The 16,620-nt window shown below is 40.9% G+C and overlaps 1 protein-coding gene across 21 annotated transcripts in view; it reads right to left on the bottom strand.

The window, feature by feature from the left end:
• STRBP (spermatid perinuclear RNA binding protein) overlaps nt 1-16,620 on the bottom strand; it is a 72,889-nt gene that overhangs the window by 13,032 nt on the left and 43,237 nt on the right. For 10 of the 21 annotated variants that reach the window (XR_008733831.1, XR_008733832.1, XM_055720307.1 and 7 more), the window contains 8 exons: nt 16,110-16,221; nt 15,295-15,420; nt 14,260-14,459; nt 10,708-10,866; nt 8,473-8,607; nt 7,413-7,553; nt 5,700-5,823; nt 3,543-3,587 (listed from right to left, as the gene is read on the bottom strand). Coding sequence is in view for 19 of the 21 variants with exons in the window: in XM_055720307.1 (XP_055576282.1) it covers nt 3,543-3,587; nt 5,700-5,823; nt 7,413-7,553; nt 8,473-8,607; nt 10,708-10,866; nt 14,260-14,459; nt 15,295-15,420; nt 16,110-16,221 (1,042 nt within the window). In the remaining 2 variants the exon portion in view is untranslated. The other 11 variants (XM_055720298.1, XM_055720295.1, XM_055720296.1 and 8 more) reach the window with 4 other exon arrangements.

Genomic DNA, 16,620 nt, shown 5'->3' with positions numbered 1-16,620 from the left:
GAGCTCTAAAGAACCTGATTGTAACATTATTGTCGTCCTTTCTCTGGGCAATACAGACTGAACTGTGTATCCCTGTAATTACGTAACAAGAGTCCTTCAGTGGGAACTTCCTTTGTTTAATACTTATTTCACTGAATGCAACCTAATACAGAGAGACAGTCTAAGATTTAATTCCCTTTGTTTCATTTGTTTTTCAGTATTTTGTGTACGAGTGAAAAGCCTTCTTGGATAACTAAGACTGTGTCCAAAATCACAGTTACAGTATGCTGATCTTAAAGATTGTAAGGAAACTCAGGTACTGATGCTTAACTATAAAAAAATAAGATAAAACAATATTTTAACCCATACTTTACTAAGTTTATTACACAACATAATATTTACAAAGTTAAATGTTAACTGTAAAGTTTCTATTGTGTGGGTTTGGGTTTTTTTTATTTTTTATTTTTATTTTTTAAAGAACTATGCCCTGCATTTAATAACCCTACAACAAGTACAGGATGTTAACTGAATCTGTGTGACTGCATTAGGAAACAGGCAGTACTCTTGTGTTACAACAAAACAGTTTATTTGTGATCAGTGTTTTATATTCTATACATCCTTCACAAATTTAATTTTACATAATCGAATACTTCATTTAAAACGTAAGATTTAAGCTTCTAGTTCTTCCCTATAACAGAAGGCTGGTATAAGTTATTTGAAAATGAGGTAACATTTCACAGAACATTTTTTTCAAGTTTTAGAGAACTAAATTTGCATTTTGTTAAAATCAAGAAGTAGGAAAAAGATGTTTCTTTACAAATGACTTTGCTCAAGTATGTGTTCAAAGAAAACAGGATAAAAAGGCTTTTTGTCTTCTAACATTCTGTACTGTGTTGTTCAATCAATAGGAATTAGCTTCTGCCATTTGCTAAAAGAATGAGTAGTGGGGAACAGGATAAGTTGGGAATTTCATAACTGGTAACAGAACCATTCTCTTGGGTAAACCTACAGAGAGAAGAAAGGGAGAGGACTCCAAATGAGTTCAGTGATCCAAGAAAGTCAGATAAGAGCTTACAGTAGTGTTCTCATTAACCTTTTCCAGATCAGTCAGTCAATTTGATTTTAGGGTGCAGAGTCCCATAAACAGTAACACTTCAACACTTTGCACTCCAGATGGTTAGCTTAAAGTTTGCTTTTATTTCTGTCCTGGTGTTTGGTAAAATTAAAGTAAGCAATATTCTGAAAAGCAGAATGTGTATTTGGACTTGAAGCTCTACTTCATGAACTTTATGATAATTATCTCTATTATCTCATTCTATGTTCTGAGTTAATTTCAAAGACCAGTTACAATTGCATATATTCCAGACAGGCACTGCTGTGCCTGAAAGAGAACTCACAGGGAAACTGTTCAGCAGTTTTGATAAGCATCCAGGTAGGTCAGCCAAATATCAAGCACCTACAGTAAATTCTGCATGTCCTCTCCTGTATTGAAGTGGCAAATCTGGAAAGATTAATATCTGCCTGATTTTGTGATTATTAAAGAGTTCTTGTGGCCTCGCAAACTTCTGCACAATTAAACTTTTGTTTGTTTTTTTTAATCTTGCCTATTTAAATTCTAGTATTTAACCTATGTATCCATTTAGAAATCACAAAGCAGCAACAGCAGGTATTCCAGAGCACCAGATGATCAAAGTGAAGTTTCCCAACATGCAACAGCTTACAAAGGCAGAAAGACATGTTTACCTTACAGCCAAAAAAGCATTATCCCAGTACTTTGCATCACAATCATAAGACATTAAAAACAGAAACTCTTTATGTGAAAAATGGGAGCATTCAATTCCACAATGCTTTGAAGTCAGTGATATGTCACATATACACAGCTAAGTGATTAAAATCCAGCTCCCAAAATAGGCATCATGAGAAAAAAACAGAAAACGGAAGGAATGAATGAAAAAAGCAAGAAAAGCTGCGAGGGAAGTTGGTAACAACTGTATTCTTTTCTTCAGCAGGGAAGGGATTCTTCCTATGTCACTGTGTGTCACTGCTTGTAAAAATACATACATGCAGGTACTAGTCATCTTAGTTAGTCTGTGACTGCTGCTTGGAAAGAACCAAAGGGATTTTTAAAAAATCCATACCATGAAGTAAGCCCTCAACTGAATTCCCTTTTGTTTTTCCTTGAAAAACATGTAGCTGTTCCTTATGTAATGCAACCCAGCAGACACCACACCCCATGGGACAGCACTGCTGTTGGCTGCCACGCTGTCAGAGCACTTGGCCACTCAACAGGGCAGGAGTTCTAAAACTAGAGAGGTCGGCATCAATTTTGAAGGGAGAATTCCACACTGTGAGTGGAACCCGTAAGGCCCATTCTCCTTCCCCGTTGCACTGCAGGAGTACAGAGAAGGACCAGCTGGTCTTAGTCAAGCAAAGTGAACGCTTTCAATAAAGCGGCGGCAGCACTCTCCCATTGTTCATAGCTCATACCTCTAAAATAAAGTAATGAAATCAACATTTTACAATACTTTTAACTTTGTAATGCTATCAGGGGAGTTGGTATTGCCCAAGCTATACAAATTTGAAAGGAACAAGCATTGCAAATGCTACAAAAGCTAGAAAATTAATAGCAAACGGCAGGCTTATTTTCCCATATGAAAAACCACAGGCCTTGAAGTGTACTCAGTAGCAGGCTTTCCCCCTGTCCCAGTGACAGGAGAGGACAGCGGGACTGGCTCAGGTGGGCTCGCTTTTTGCGTGCCAGGACATATCACCGACTCCAAACTGCTTTGCTCCCATTGCCACATAAACCTCATTCAAAGTAACCAAAAGGGCCGGTTAGAGGTATGCATTGTTAGTCTAGCATAAAAAAAAGCCAGTGGGTAGGGAGAAGCTGAGTTAAGAAAAACCCTTCCGTCACAGCTCTTTGATTATTAGTTTACAATCTTCATGAAACCCATGCTTTGCCAGCCTAGTATCACTGTGTTTCTTAGCAAAAAGCATTGTGGCAAATTACCACGTCCTAGCTTCCTCGAAGTCTGATTGCTAATGGTGTAGGCTACACAGAAACCATTCTACTTGTCCCAGGCAGCAGTGTTGTAGCCTGTGGGGCAGCAGGGGGTGTATGTGAACACAGACTTCCTAGAGTTGACAGCATTAAGGGAGTTTTGTCCACAAGCCACTTACACTTGGGGACAAACATTTCACCAATGGTACTGTAATGCCATTTAGATAAATAAGGGTCAGAAATGCTGAAATAGGCCCTTCGGTAGTCTTTGAATGGAGCACAGATTGGCTGTAAAAAGTAAGAAAACTACTTCGATTCAGTTTCAGTATGAAAGGGAACAGGCAATTAGAACAAGCAGTCCTTCCACAAATCAGGCAAAGCATAGGCAAAAAAGCTACTCCAACCAAAAAAGAACCACAAGGTTATGGCATAGAAGTATTGTTGTTGTCATGGTTTAAGAGCTTTAATCTCTTTGAATTTCTCCTTGGACTGCCACATTTGGACTGCCACAACAGTTTCTGTATCATTTCTAGTTTGTTAATTATTGGGCTATACATACCGTAAGCTGGCGCAGCTGTACTATACCCATACGGTGCTCCGTAGCCTGCAATATGAACAGATAAAGGGATGGTTTTCATTTCCTACAGTATCTGAAGACAACCGGTGTTTGCATACCACCACACAGGGAGGGACCCTTTCTGGTACATGGAACAGGACCACAGAAAACCCAAACACACTAATATATATTAAACATTGCTTAAAACACTTAAAATCCTTCTTGAAGAACAAGCTACCTAATGACTTTACGCCTCAGCATCAAAGAGTTAAATTCCATATTTGATTTCCTTAGCATTTTCTTCTGGCTGAAGCCCTCAAGTCTGAGCAGGGAGTTGGCATGATCCACACATCCTGTATTTGCCTGTGTTCTTCCTAAAATACACACACACACATAATCTAAGGCAGAGAACAGTCATTTTCTTAAACTTCCATTGTAGAGGAGAATGCTGGATGCCTGAGGCAGATACCACATCACCATCAGTAAAGTGAATTCTGCCTTCTCTGCCATTGCTAACAGACAAAAGGAAGTTCCACACAGGACATCTGAATATCTAGAGGCATGCAGAGAACTATCTTTTTTTCCCCAAAGAGCTAAACATGACTCTGGAGTGAGACAAAAAGCAACAGCGGTAACACCAGTCTTGGTTACTACATCTCAGTAGTTCATGAAGGCTTTACAGTGGTTTTTTTCCTGGTGGGATCACTTGTGTCCATCACAGAAAGCAAGAGATTTCTGAGAAGAACAGGGGATGAAGAGAAATAATCAGTGAAGGCCAAGGCCAGTAAAAGCTTAACAACTACAGTAACTGGGAAATTAAACTTATTTCTGGAGTAATTCCATGCTGGCAAGAAGCATGCCCCTGGCAGGGTAAAGTGTCTCATAAATGACTCCTCATCCAGAAAGACAGTTCCAAAAACAATGTTAACAGCCATTAAAAATGAATTACTGGTTTTTAATATTTATAATTACATGAACATACAGGAACAATGAAGACGACATGCTGTCAGCTGTGCTAGGAAGCAAGTCTACCAAACAACACTGCTCTGCTATTAGCATGTGTGAACGGCTGAAGGGTGTAATTAGAGCTCATGCCGTAATCTGAAAACCTGAGCACAAGGAATAGAAGTTTTATTTTTTGGAAGCTACTGGATTTGCTTTGACTAAGGAATCTCCAGCATCTCATTCTTACAAATTTGTGGTTCTTATTCTAAGTAAAAACAATATTGAGATTCTTTTCACACGTCACCTGCAAGCCTCAGACATGTTGCAGAGAGTCACAAACAACGCACTTCGAAAAGGGGAATGAGAAAGTAAACATTTAGTTAAAATTTTCTTGTGTTTACATTTTAACACCTTACACTTTGTGTGCCTGTCATTTTCAAAACAACACAACAAATCCCCCTACACTGTTTTGTACCAGTCAGTAGTGGCTGCCCACTTCAGTTCTTCAAGCTGGAATGGGTTTGCTTCTGATGGCTGCAAGTCTGCCCTAAGGAATCGGCAGCGAGATATCCTGACCAGCCAGTCACCTGCTCTGCCTTGTAAGCACCATGGATAAAGTGGACCAGAAGGCTCTTGGATTTCAAAACATGCTTCTGCTAATCAGAACAACGCAGCACGGATCATGAATTAACATCAGCCAGTGTATGAATGGAAATTCTTTGCTTTTTGGTTTTTGGCCACCACAGAAGCTACTAATAGATGCTGTGCTCACATGCACAATTCATGTCTAAAGTTTCTGGGAATACAGTGACTCCAGAGCCTGCCAACCTGATCTCCACAAGGGTTTCTTGGGAAAGCCACTCCTAATGCTGAAGAGCACATGATCCAGGAGGTTCTTAGCTAGGAAGAGAATTTTGGGAATTGTGCCATGGCAGTGAACTATGAAGACAACATATAATAACAAAGCCAGGAAAACCATTATGCTCATAACTGTGTGCTCTGTGTATGCCAAGCTTCAAGTTGTACACTCATAAAGGACAGGTACTGCCAGTTTTTCAGGTCTTTGATTTATTTAAAGCCCCACGAATTCTCCCTTTTGCTTCATCTCAGATGATTAAAGCTGAAGAAATCACTTGAATAGGTGACTGACACACATGGAAAAGAACACCCCCAGCAGCCAAAATTAAACCATAAGCTATTAGTGTCATGCCATACCTGGTGTTATGTATCCAGTAGCAGCAGCTGCCCCAACAAATGCCCCTCGTGTTAAAGCACCTCGTCCTCTGCCTCGAACAGCCTGGACTGCTGCAGAAACAGCTGTATTGACAACCCCTTTAGTCTGCCCAGAGTAATAAAAATGCAATTCAGAATGTGAAATCATTGCTGGAAATAAAAGGCCATCTGCATTAAATCACCACTTTTTAAAGAGATTTTTAAATATGGTTGATGCACCAGTCTTGATAAAGGCAGAATAACTGTAGCAGTACTGTCCTAAAGAATCTGATGGACAGAAACCAAGTGAGTCCTTTGCCAGGTCACTGCCAGCAGTGCAGAACGCTGAGTCCAGCGCATTCACTTCACTCTGACCCAACAGTCTGCACGGTTGGACTGTGTGTTATATACCTTGGTTTTAGTCGTGCGCATGAATACTCATGGCTTCTGACCCTTTCTATGCTGCGTCTTGCTGCTGCCTTTCCCACCTCCTTAAAAGCTTCCTCTCCTCTATCTACAATATTGTCTTTGCTTCTCTCCTACCATTCTGAACCCACATAACTGCAGCAGGGCCAGGATTTCACCCCAAAGACCAGTAACCACCTGATGACAACGCTGGACTGTTTTAACCTAATTGTACTAGAGTGCCACCTTCTTTTCCCATCGTTACTACCCACAGGCGAAAGAACAGCAAGGAGTTAGAGAAGCTGGTGTTGCTCAGTGCATCACATCACAGCTTTGCTGAACTAGATGCCCTGACTGCTCCCTGAAAACAATAAAATCATGCAAATCCAGGTATTTCAAAGACATGTTTGGCAGTTTACTGCCATCACTGACCTACTGAAAAAATAAAAATCAGAATGTAGGAAGTGCCTGAATCAGAGGTCATTTGTATATTTTAACTGCATGTGGAACATTATCCTGTGAGGACATGTTTTTCTCATTTACTAGACTTCCAACATAGTAATGGAAACTGAAATACTTCTAACCAAAGATACTGGTGAAATTAAGAGGACTTGGTTACAGAACAAAAACAAAAATAAGATGTGATTGTTGTATTTTGTAAGGGTATTTTATGGTACATTCTTCTCCAGCATGAAATGTTAAGAAAATCCTAATGTATTTGCACAAAAGAGACACAAATTTTAATTCTCAGGACTTAGTTCAGACTGTAGCCCTCTGGAGGAAGAACACTTGATTAGTTTCTGCTCTGCTCAACCTTAATCTTAATAGATTTGGGAAGTTATTGTGGCTGTTAAACCTAATGGACAAGACTGAGCACTTCATTATACAAATGTTTCTCACCAAACAAAATTGCTCATCTGAAAAGTTGCAAAAATCTCACCAGAATCCAGAGTGTACCTGTCTATAAATGATTTATCCCCCAAGTCTACACGTCCTTCATGATGGAGCACACTACAGAACTGGCCTGAAGCACAAGACTTCCCCATCATCGTTGATTGAACCACTGACCTTACTGTATCTCCACCTAACTAGCCCTCTCCTTTTTTGTACCTCCTTTTCTACTGTATTGCCCATAATATGGTCCCAACTCTCAGATTATATTGTTATACTACAGTAATTATTATAGAAGTATTAAAATAGAAACCTTACATGTGTGCATGAACCAAGACTGAAATCACTTGCTTCCTGTATCATAAAACAACCTAGAGCTATGACAACAGAGTGGTCCAAAAAGCAAGTAACAATTCTTACCTGAGGAAGAATCTTCTTTTTCTTGTTGTTTGCTGCATTAGGCCCAGAAAACAGTTTTTCAAGTGCTGCTAACGCAGCACTTGCTTTTGCTACTTTCTTATTTGGGCCCGCACCTCTGAACTTCTGCCCATCTACTTCTACCTGAAATTTGAGATAGGAGTTTATGCCTAGTATTTATCCTTGGGAATACCATGCTGCACCCAGTTGTCATGATGTGCCATCCGTAAAGAACTTCAGTAATAAAAAATACAAATAAAAATCCTTGGTGTTTTATGTGACAAATTTCCATTACTTCTATTATGAAGCTGATAAAGAAAACCCAAGTGATCCTGTGAACCCCTATATCGCAGATATGAGGAATCTAGAAACTACAAGTGCAATTCAAAAAGGACCAGTGTATCTATTTGATATGGAATTTGGCCAATGTATTTGAGCTTCACAAGACATGAATGATAATGATATGGCTAGGAAACAGGGGGGCTAGGAATCATTTCAGGCTCCCCTCATCTTTATCAATACCTTATATACCACTTTCTTTGTCTACACTATACATAACACTGTTTAACTGGGGTGCTACCTCATATTACTTCAGAGCCCAGTGCTACTTCAGAGATGGCACAAGTTAATGAAGAAATCAAATGAGTTTACCCTTTGCTACAGTCATTCCAAATACCCCAGCAAGCTGGCAATAGGAGATTTGCACCAGGTCACTGACATGGCATTACCAAGTACGTTTGCAAAACCTGCAAATCAGGTATGTTTGCCAAGCTCTGGATCTTCTATTTCCCTTCTCCTCACATCAAGACATGATGTGGTTCAGGGCTGTCAGAATCCAGTTTTAATTCTCATTATATTTTCCTAAAGCATAAAAGATACTCCTCTCCCCATGTCTAATCATCACAGCAGCAGTAAGAGATACAAAATTGTGAAAATGTCACCACTAGAGATATGCACTGCAAAAGCAAAATATAAAAAAATCTGAACTGGAGCAGCAAGCAACTCCAAAGACTGAAGCACGGTTAACAAAACCACCTACCAGCTTTGTAACTGCTTCACTCACCTCCATCACAAAGCGTTTGTCATGGCTTCCACCTGTCTCAGAGATGAGCTCATACTTCAGACCTCTTCTTTTTTCATTGAGCTCCATCACCGGGTTTTTGCCACTTGCTGTGAGTATAGGACCCTGAGTTCTTACCTAGAGAGACATTTATGGTGTTGCTTTAGAGCCTTTATCTCCTCAAAAGGCAGACAGCCATCTACAGCATTGTGGCGTACAGTGCCAACGGCCAGCCACTTGGCCAGTGTTACCACTGTGTCAGGCCCTGCAGTAGCTTGTTCTTCCCAACACGTAGGCCTGCCTCAGCAGGCTTCCCAGGAACAGACCTGTATCAAAGGTAACACTGCCTTGGCCTCAGTCTCACATGCTCATAAAGTCTCTTCTCTAAAGAACGGCAGCAGGACAAACAATACTGTAAAAGAAGTCCCACCCTCTTTATTTCTGTTGGTGAGAGCTACTGTCCTTGTGGCTTGGTGTCTACACAAGCTGAACTCAGCATCAGCTGCACTTGGAATTTCAACCCCAAGAGTATCCAAAGCTGAAGATGAGGCCATGGTGTCAAGTTCCTTGAAATCAAAAGCTTTATCACTGAAAGAAGAGATTAGTCTTCCCAACCTTGCTCACAACTCTGCTGCTCGATCTAATTACGTCCTGGCACCACTGAGCTCTGACTGAAGAAGTCTCATATCCCAGGTCACATGTTTCAGCAGAAATAATCTGTAACTCTTTGGAAAGCAAGGAAGGTAACGCTGAGATCTCAGCGTATCAGCCAGCATTAGAGCGCACTCAGCTGCAGGTACAAATGTCTACTTACTAATGAAGAAAAAGGTGATTAAGGGATCAAAGCAGTATTTTCCAAAGCAACTTCTTATTCTGGATAAAGATCAGGAGTCGTAGTACCAGGACCTGCCTTTTGGAAGTAGTGTCTCAAAAGTATAAACATGGAAACCCAAAGTCACGTAGTTTGCGACGTATCTTGGTCATCTTAAAACATTACCCACTTCAAAATTTATTCTATCACAAAGGGAAAATTAACACGTCAGTTTGTTGAGTATAAAATACCCCCATCTCCTTTCTCTGGAATTGTCTCAGTGGACTAAATAGATATGTGAATTGAGCTGTCCGTGATTATGCACTGCTGGAAATTAAGTGGCTTCCAACTGAAGAATTTTGTGTTTTAACATCTCAAGAAGTATCTGAAGAACAGAACAATTACTTATATTTACAGCATAACACACAGCTCCTTGTAGTCCTGGAAAAAAGCATTACAATGAAAAAGAAAGCAGGGATCTACAGTGGTTTATCAGTACAGCCCCCAGAGAGCTTGCCGCAGAGTTAGTAGGCAGATGAAGAAATATACAAATTAAAGGTGTTCATCAGTCTTTACACAGGATGCTTCTCTAAAGTGTCTAGTGACACAAACACTGGTTGAGGAAACTGGAAAGAGAAGGGTGAAAGGGATGACATCTAAACATGAGTTTAAAATCTCCTGGTTTCTCAATGGTGAGAAGAAACAACCAGAAATACTTTTAAGAAAATATCCAATTAAAGTACTACAGACCCATCGCAGCTTGATTCCTGGGGACATTTAGCCAAAGTTACTGAAGTTATGGGAATTTTGTCCTTTAAGCAATACCCTGTTTCCCAGAACTTTAGTGAGAAGACAAGCACAGCATGCTCCTGGTAGCTGAAGCCAGGTGCTACAAGTACCAAAGTTAAAAGTATATCATATTGAAACTGGAGCATTTTCAATGCAGTTTCTAGTCTATTCAGTATGCACAGAGGTATTAGGTTTTACATTTCTTAACATCTCCTAATGAATTTTGGTATTTTCATTTATCTTCATGTGTATCAATGTAAAATACTGTCTAAGTATACCTTTTTGACAAACTCACTATTACAAAACAGAAATTGTGAAATTTGCATTACTAGAGCCCAACAGCACCGAACGAGCTCACTAGAGGAGACAACACCTGTTTCAGAGTTTATGGTCTTATAAGAATGAGATGGCTACCCCACCTTAAACTTGAGGAAAGAGGACAAATAACTGATCTTTGTGCTACAGTGACACAAAGCCTATGGCAGATTTGATACTAGAAACTCTCTCTTTAATTCCTTAACCACCACCCTAAGATGCCACCCTCTTCTGAAAGGGGGAAAAAACCCATCCCCACCAACAAAATCAACCCCCCAAACCTATACTTTTCCATCACTTGTACTTTTTAATGCACTACTCACCTCTAGGGTAGCAGAGGTGTCAGCTGTGGAATTTCCAGTATTATTGCTTGGGACTGAAGACATTGTTTCATTTTTACCTTCAGTATCTGATTTTTCATCAGAACTCATACACTCCACATCAGCATCAAAACCAGTTGGATACCCCATTGCTTGTAAAACCTACAACACAGCCACATGAAATGAACGGTACAATAGGTCGCAGTACAGAAACAAATACAAAGCTGATCACAATACAGAAGAATGTTCACCATGACACTTAATAAAGGTGGATTGCTTAGAAATAAGTTTTCTCTTGCATTGAAATGGAGAACACCACAATAGCAATGGGGAAAATCCTTCCAGTTTTCCAAGAATGGAATCAACACAAACAGAATTTTAAAAGATAGCAATTACTCATGAGCATCATTCATCATCTCAGTAACTCCTTGTAAAATAAGAGATTAAAATTCAGAAGTGCATCCACTGCTGACACTGCTTAACACTATGGTAGGGAGATTGTTTTGCACACCATTTTCCCCTTCTCTCTGTGTCTATGGACAGATCAAGAGATTGACTGTAGGGCAAACAAGACACACAGTCTTAGGAGAATTAAAGCATTGTACTTCTACCAGACGGTACTTCTGGAGTTTCCTAGGAAACCGCAGGCAACAGCCAGTAGGTACCCAAGTGGTATACAAAGTGTGTCCCTGAAGCTAGAGGACTGGTGTCGCGCCTCCCTTGCTTGCATCTTTCAGGAACACCAGATGCTTTCAAAGCAGGTGTACAGGGAGCAAACTCCTAAACTCAGATGTGAGGCGAATGAATGCCCACCTAGCAGAGTAACAAACTGTCTGCAGTAAGCCTACCTCTTAGTGAACCACGTCACAACCTCCAACAACCAGGAGCTGTATATAGCAAATGAAATTTTACCGATTCAGGTACTATTCATCAGTTCCTTCAAAAACATCTTCCACTAGCAAGGTCAGCCCCTCCTCGAACCAGCTACCTAACCTAGTCATACAGTGGTACCAGACACGGGCCCAAAAGAATCTGGAATGAACCTGAAGCTCCACTGAAAATTTAGTCCCAAGAACAAAGTTTGCAGAAACCACTATGTTCCAACACTGAACTGAGAGCTGCATGGGTAAATCCAGGCTCAGCTCCCATACAATCCTATTTTGCTGCATTTTCAGGGCTTCTAAATTTTAAAACGGCTGAGATCTAGAAACTGAAATGGTCGCATTATTCCCTCTTGCAAGTCTGGGAAAGCAGGGCCTGGATCTGCTAGGAATAAAAAGGAAAGAAAAAAAGAAAAAAAAGCTACTCTACCACACCACCCATTTCCTCTTGGCTCGAATCATGGATGTTTTGAAGTGTAGCCAAGGATTTGTATATGTGTAAATTTAGAGAAAACAGAGCTGGGTAGGCACCAGCACAGATCTGGCTGACGCAGAGAGGTTCAAGGGCAGAGAAGTCACAGCTTTTTCAGGGAAATTTCGTATTTAAAAAAAAAAACCAAACAAAAACTAACTGCAGGGAGGGAGGCAAAATAAAAGAATGAGGCAGAAGGTCTGGAAGGACACACATGCAGAGAGCTACTTTTCCTGGAGGAACACCACATTCCTTCAGATACTTCTGGACACTTTGAACTTGAAAGCACATGGGACAATGGGATTTTCAAAACTGAAATCAAAGGAAAATAGAAAGTTGCCAGATGAAGCTTCTAAAAAGGATATTCTTGCTCAAAACAAAATGAAGGACAGAATGGCAGATGGGCTTGTTCCTATCATAAGTGCAGTTCTATTAAAAGAGGTTCTCTTTCATAGACTCACAGGACCATTTGGGTTGGAAAAGACCTTTGAGATCATCAAGTCCAACCATTAACTCAGGACTGTCAAGCCCACCACTAGACCATGTCCCTAAGCACCACATCTACGCATCTTTTAAACACCTCCAGGGATGGCGACTCCACCACCTCCCTTGGCAGCCTGTTCCAGTGCTTGACAGGCTGTTTGGTGAAGAATTTTTTCATAATAACCAATCGAAGTCTCCCCTGGTGCAACTTGAGGGCATTTCCTCTTGTCCTGCCACGTGTTACTTGGGAGAAGAGACTGACCCCACCTTGCCACAGCCTCCTTTCAGGCTGTAGGGAGCAATAAGGTCTCCCCTCTGCCTTGTTGAACCTCATACAGTTGCCTCAGCTCATTGGCCCAGCCTGTCCCCATCCCTCTGCAGCACCTCCTGCCCTCCAGCAGATCAATGCTTCCACCCAATCTGGTGTCATCTGCAAACACACAGAGGGTGCACTCGATCCACTCATCCAGATCATTGATAAAGATATTAAACAGGGCCAGCCCCAGTACTGAGCCCTGGGGAGCACCACTTGTGACCAGCCACCGGCTGGATTTAAGTCTGGTCACCACCATTCTTCGGGCCTGGCCATCCAGCCAGTGTTTCACCCAGCAAAGCACACCCCTCCAAGCCAGGGGCAGCCAGCTTCTCCATGAGAATGCTGTGGGAAACTGTGTCAAAGGCTTTACTGAAGTCTAGGTAGACAACATCCACAGCCTTTCCCTCATCCACTAAGCTGGTCACCTTGTTGTAGAAGGACATCAGGTTAGTCACAAAGAACCTGCCTCTCATAACCCCACGCTGGCTGGGCCTGACCACCTGGTTGTCTTGCACATGCTGCATGATGGCACTCAGGAAGATCTGCTCCATGGCCTTCCCTGGCACAAAGGTCATTCTAGTTCCCCATATCCTCCTTCTGGCCCTTCTTGTAGATAGACATCAACTTCCAGTCAACTGGGACCTCCCTGGTTAGCCAGGACTGCTGATAAATGATGGAGAGTGGCTTGGTGAGCATGTCTGCTGGCTCCCTCAGTACCCAGAGCTGTCTGTAAGAAACTTTTGTTTCTTCCCAGAAACGCCTCAGGCTCAGTCTGCTTTAGCAGTCTGAACTGTCCTCATGCAGTACAACGAAGATGTTCATGTTGGATGTTCCAGTCTATCACTGCTTTACAGACCTAAGTTCTGTCATGCGGAGCACCTACAAGAAGCAATAGTAGGTTGACTAGTACCTGAATGATACTAAAAATTGAGTGGAGACCAATCATTTACGTACATTGTTTATCCCGGCACGCAAAGGTACTCTTCAGACACTGAAGATACGAAACAACTGCATGTTTCCAGGAGCTCACAACCCAGGAATGGACACAGAGAAGGAAGGGGAGAAAGAGGGAGCCACCAACATGCCATTTTCAAACCAACAGGAGGAAGGAGTAGAACAGAACAAAACTGAACCCCTCCAGTCCAGAACTTACACAGCACATTTGATCCATTGTCACATGAGCTGACCTGCACAGCCCTGGGAATTTCTCCCTCCCCTCCACTAGTATAAAACCAGCGATGCTCTTTGAACCACGGCCAGCTGTGTTTAGAGAGTACATAGGCAGTAGCTCAGTTTCATCCAGATTTTTTTTAATTTTGAGGTTGCATATTACTAGTTCTAACCATATTTTACACTCTCTGTTCCAAGATCTGGGGTTAGCAGATTACTTCAGGCTGCCTTACCTTCACTGCCACATGGAGCTTGGCTGTTTTCTTAGAAGGTCCTGATGCTTCATATGTCGTACCATCAACATCTACAGACATTGTGAAGACTGGGGCATGGACTGGACCAGACTGTGACAGCAGCTTATACTGAAGCCCTGGCCTGATTTGGTTCAGCCTCATCAGAGCATTCATGAGATCTATTGCTTTACTATCTAGTACTAGTACAAGATAGTAGAAAGGGGGTGGGGGAGGAGGAGGGTGGGGAAAAAAAAAAAAAAAAAAAAAAGAAAATGAACAAAACAAGATGAACAGAAAAATGAAACAGTTTGCATTTCAGTGCCTTCTGTCTGTATAAAGGAGCAAAACAACCCCTCAGCCTCTCAGAGGTTGAGGGTAGCCATAACACTGTTAAGTCTTTAATAAGCCATTCTGCGTCGGGGTAACAACTGTCATTACCCATTTTTTTTATATTGTTAACACAATTTTTTGCAGCTAGCTCTATTCTTCCTGGCTGCTATAAAAGGAGTAACACGTTTTATAGGTAGTGAGGAACCAGATCCAGAATGGACTGGATCCCAGCAATGCTGAGAGACTTCTAGTCTGTGCATATGTGCAATGTCAGTGTTTTGTAGATTAAGCATTTTATTTTTCTTGCAGGTCTTAGGAGACCAAGAACTAGCTCAAGAAGGGGAAGAATGCAAAAAAGCAAATCTTCACACAGCAAAGCCACTGCAGTATTTTGAAAAAATCCCACGGTACAGGGACATGATCAATAAAATACCTCAGCTGCTTGGGCAACTGAAAGTTTTACTGTAACTTGATGGGGAATCCCATTTAAAAATGCAAATCATTCAGTTAGTAAAACATGTCAGGGGAAATTCAGATGCACAATAAGAGATGTTTGACATTCTAAATGTGGGGTGGTAAGAGACAACATTTTTTGTTCCAAAGACTTTTGCACATGCTATTCCACACCAACACAGAGAAGCTTTTAAGCCAACTCCCACTGCACAATAGATCTTTGAAAACAGAATGGAAAAGTGTTGCACTTACTTTTCCTCAGATTACGCTTCATCTTTTTATTTGGATCTTTATCATCCCCAACACTATCTTCAAATGGTCTCTTAAGAGCAGATGAGCCTGTACCTAGGGTATAAATTTCCTTGTAATATGGATATGCTATTAGAAAAACAAAATTCCACAGCAGGAGTCTGATTAGTCCCATACTGTTCCTTGCATGTTTATAATGAAGAGAACTCAACCATCAGTCAAAGCTTTCTTACGGCTACACGTAAGCCAATATTAGCTTATTACTCACTGTACCGTGCCATGCAAGGTGTCTGTTTCCAATATCATGTGCGATATAAGTAGTGTTATTCTGCTGTGTTGCTTTTTACAGTTACTCTAAGGCAAAAACTCTAATAATACTGTTTTCACAAAAATATACATAGAAATTTATTTTTATTAGAAGTATATAGTTTTCTAGGAAAAATTATTGAGAAATTCGTATTATAGACACTAGTTATATGCTTTTTGACAAGTCTACAGTCTCTCCTTCCCCAGCATAAGAATCATAAACACTGCTTCTGCTATTCAGACCCCAAAGGGCTTTGTGCTTGAAGAAAATTAATCAGGTATATTCTAGCTGTACTGCTGCTCCTCTGCTGGTACTTCTAGAGAACAGAACTTCCAGATTTTCTCCCTAACACTGAAATATTTTAAAACAAAAAACAAAAAACCAAACACATTTAACACAAAGAAAAGTCTTTACCTTACATTCACAGCATGTAACTCAGGAATTTCACCCATTCTAAATTAATCCCTAGTTTACTGCCCAATTAGTGACTTTTGGAGCAAACAATACCTACCTTCTTTGTCAGTTACTGACCAGGAATATTTCTGAAATGATTTATTTGATGGGAGGGGATCCATTTCCAAAACTTTATAGATCTGACCAAAGGCTGATAATCTGAGGGCATGCTATAAGGTGACAGCAGAAACGTAAGTTACATCACAGCGCTACTTTACCTCAGTTATCTAAGTTTCTAAATATCTTTGTAGACACAAAGACACTTCTATGAGAAGACAGCTTCTACAGCTATCTTCTATGATAGCTATAGGTAATGCTAATGTCTAAAAATTTAAAACTCAATTTCTGTAATACAAAGTGCAGGGCACATTGACAGGGAGCATACTCAAGGGCTCTGTGCCATAAGCACTTGAGGTGGGACACAGGCGGTGCGCAGCCATTTGACTGCTTTTGTGAGGATTAGATTTCATATACCTTTAACTCTTGCACTCATCAACTATCCTTTAATCCTTCCAGGGCAGCGCACCAGAAAAACTGTCAGGACTACCATTAAAATAAGCTATCCTGGC

This window comes from Falco cherrug, chromosome 9 (assembly GCF_023634085.1).
Source record: "Falco cherrug isolate bFalChe1 chromosome 9, bFalChe1.pri, whole genome shotgun sequence".
Classification (NCBI taxonomy): Eukaryota; Metazoa; Chordata; class Aves; order Falconiformes; family Falconidae; genus Falco; species Falco cherrug.
The sequence above is the reverse complement of the archived record's forward strand: the minus strand, read 5'-3'. Positions and strand labels throughout refer to the sequence as shown.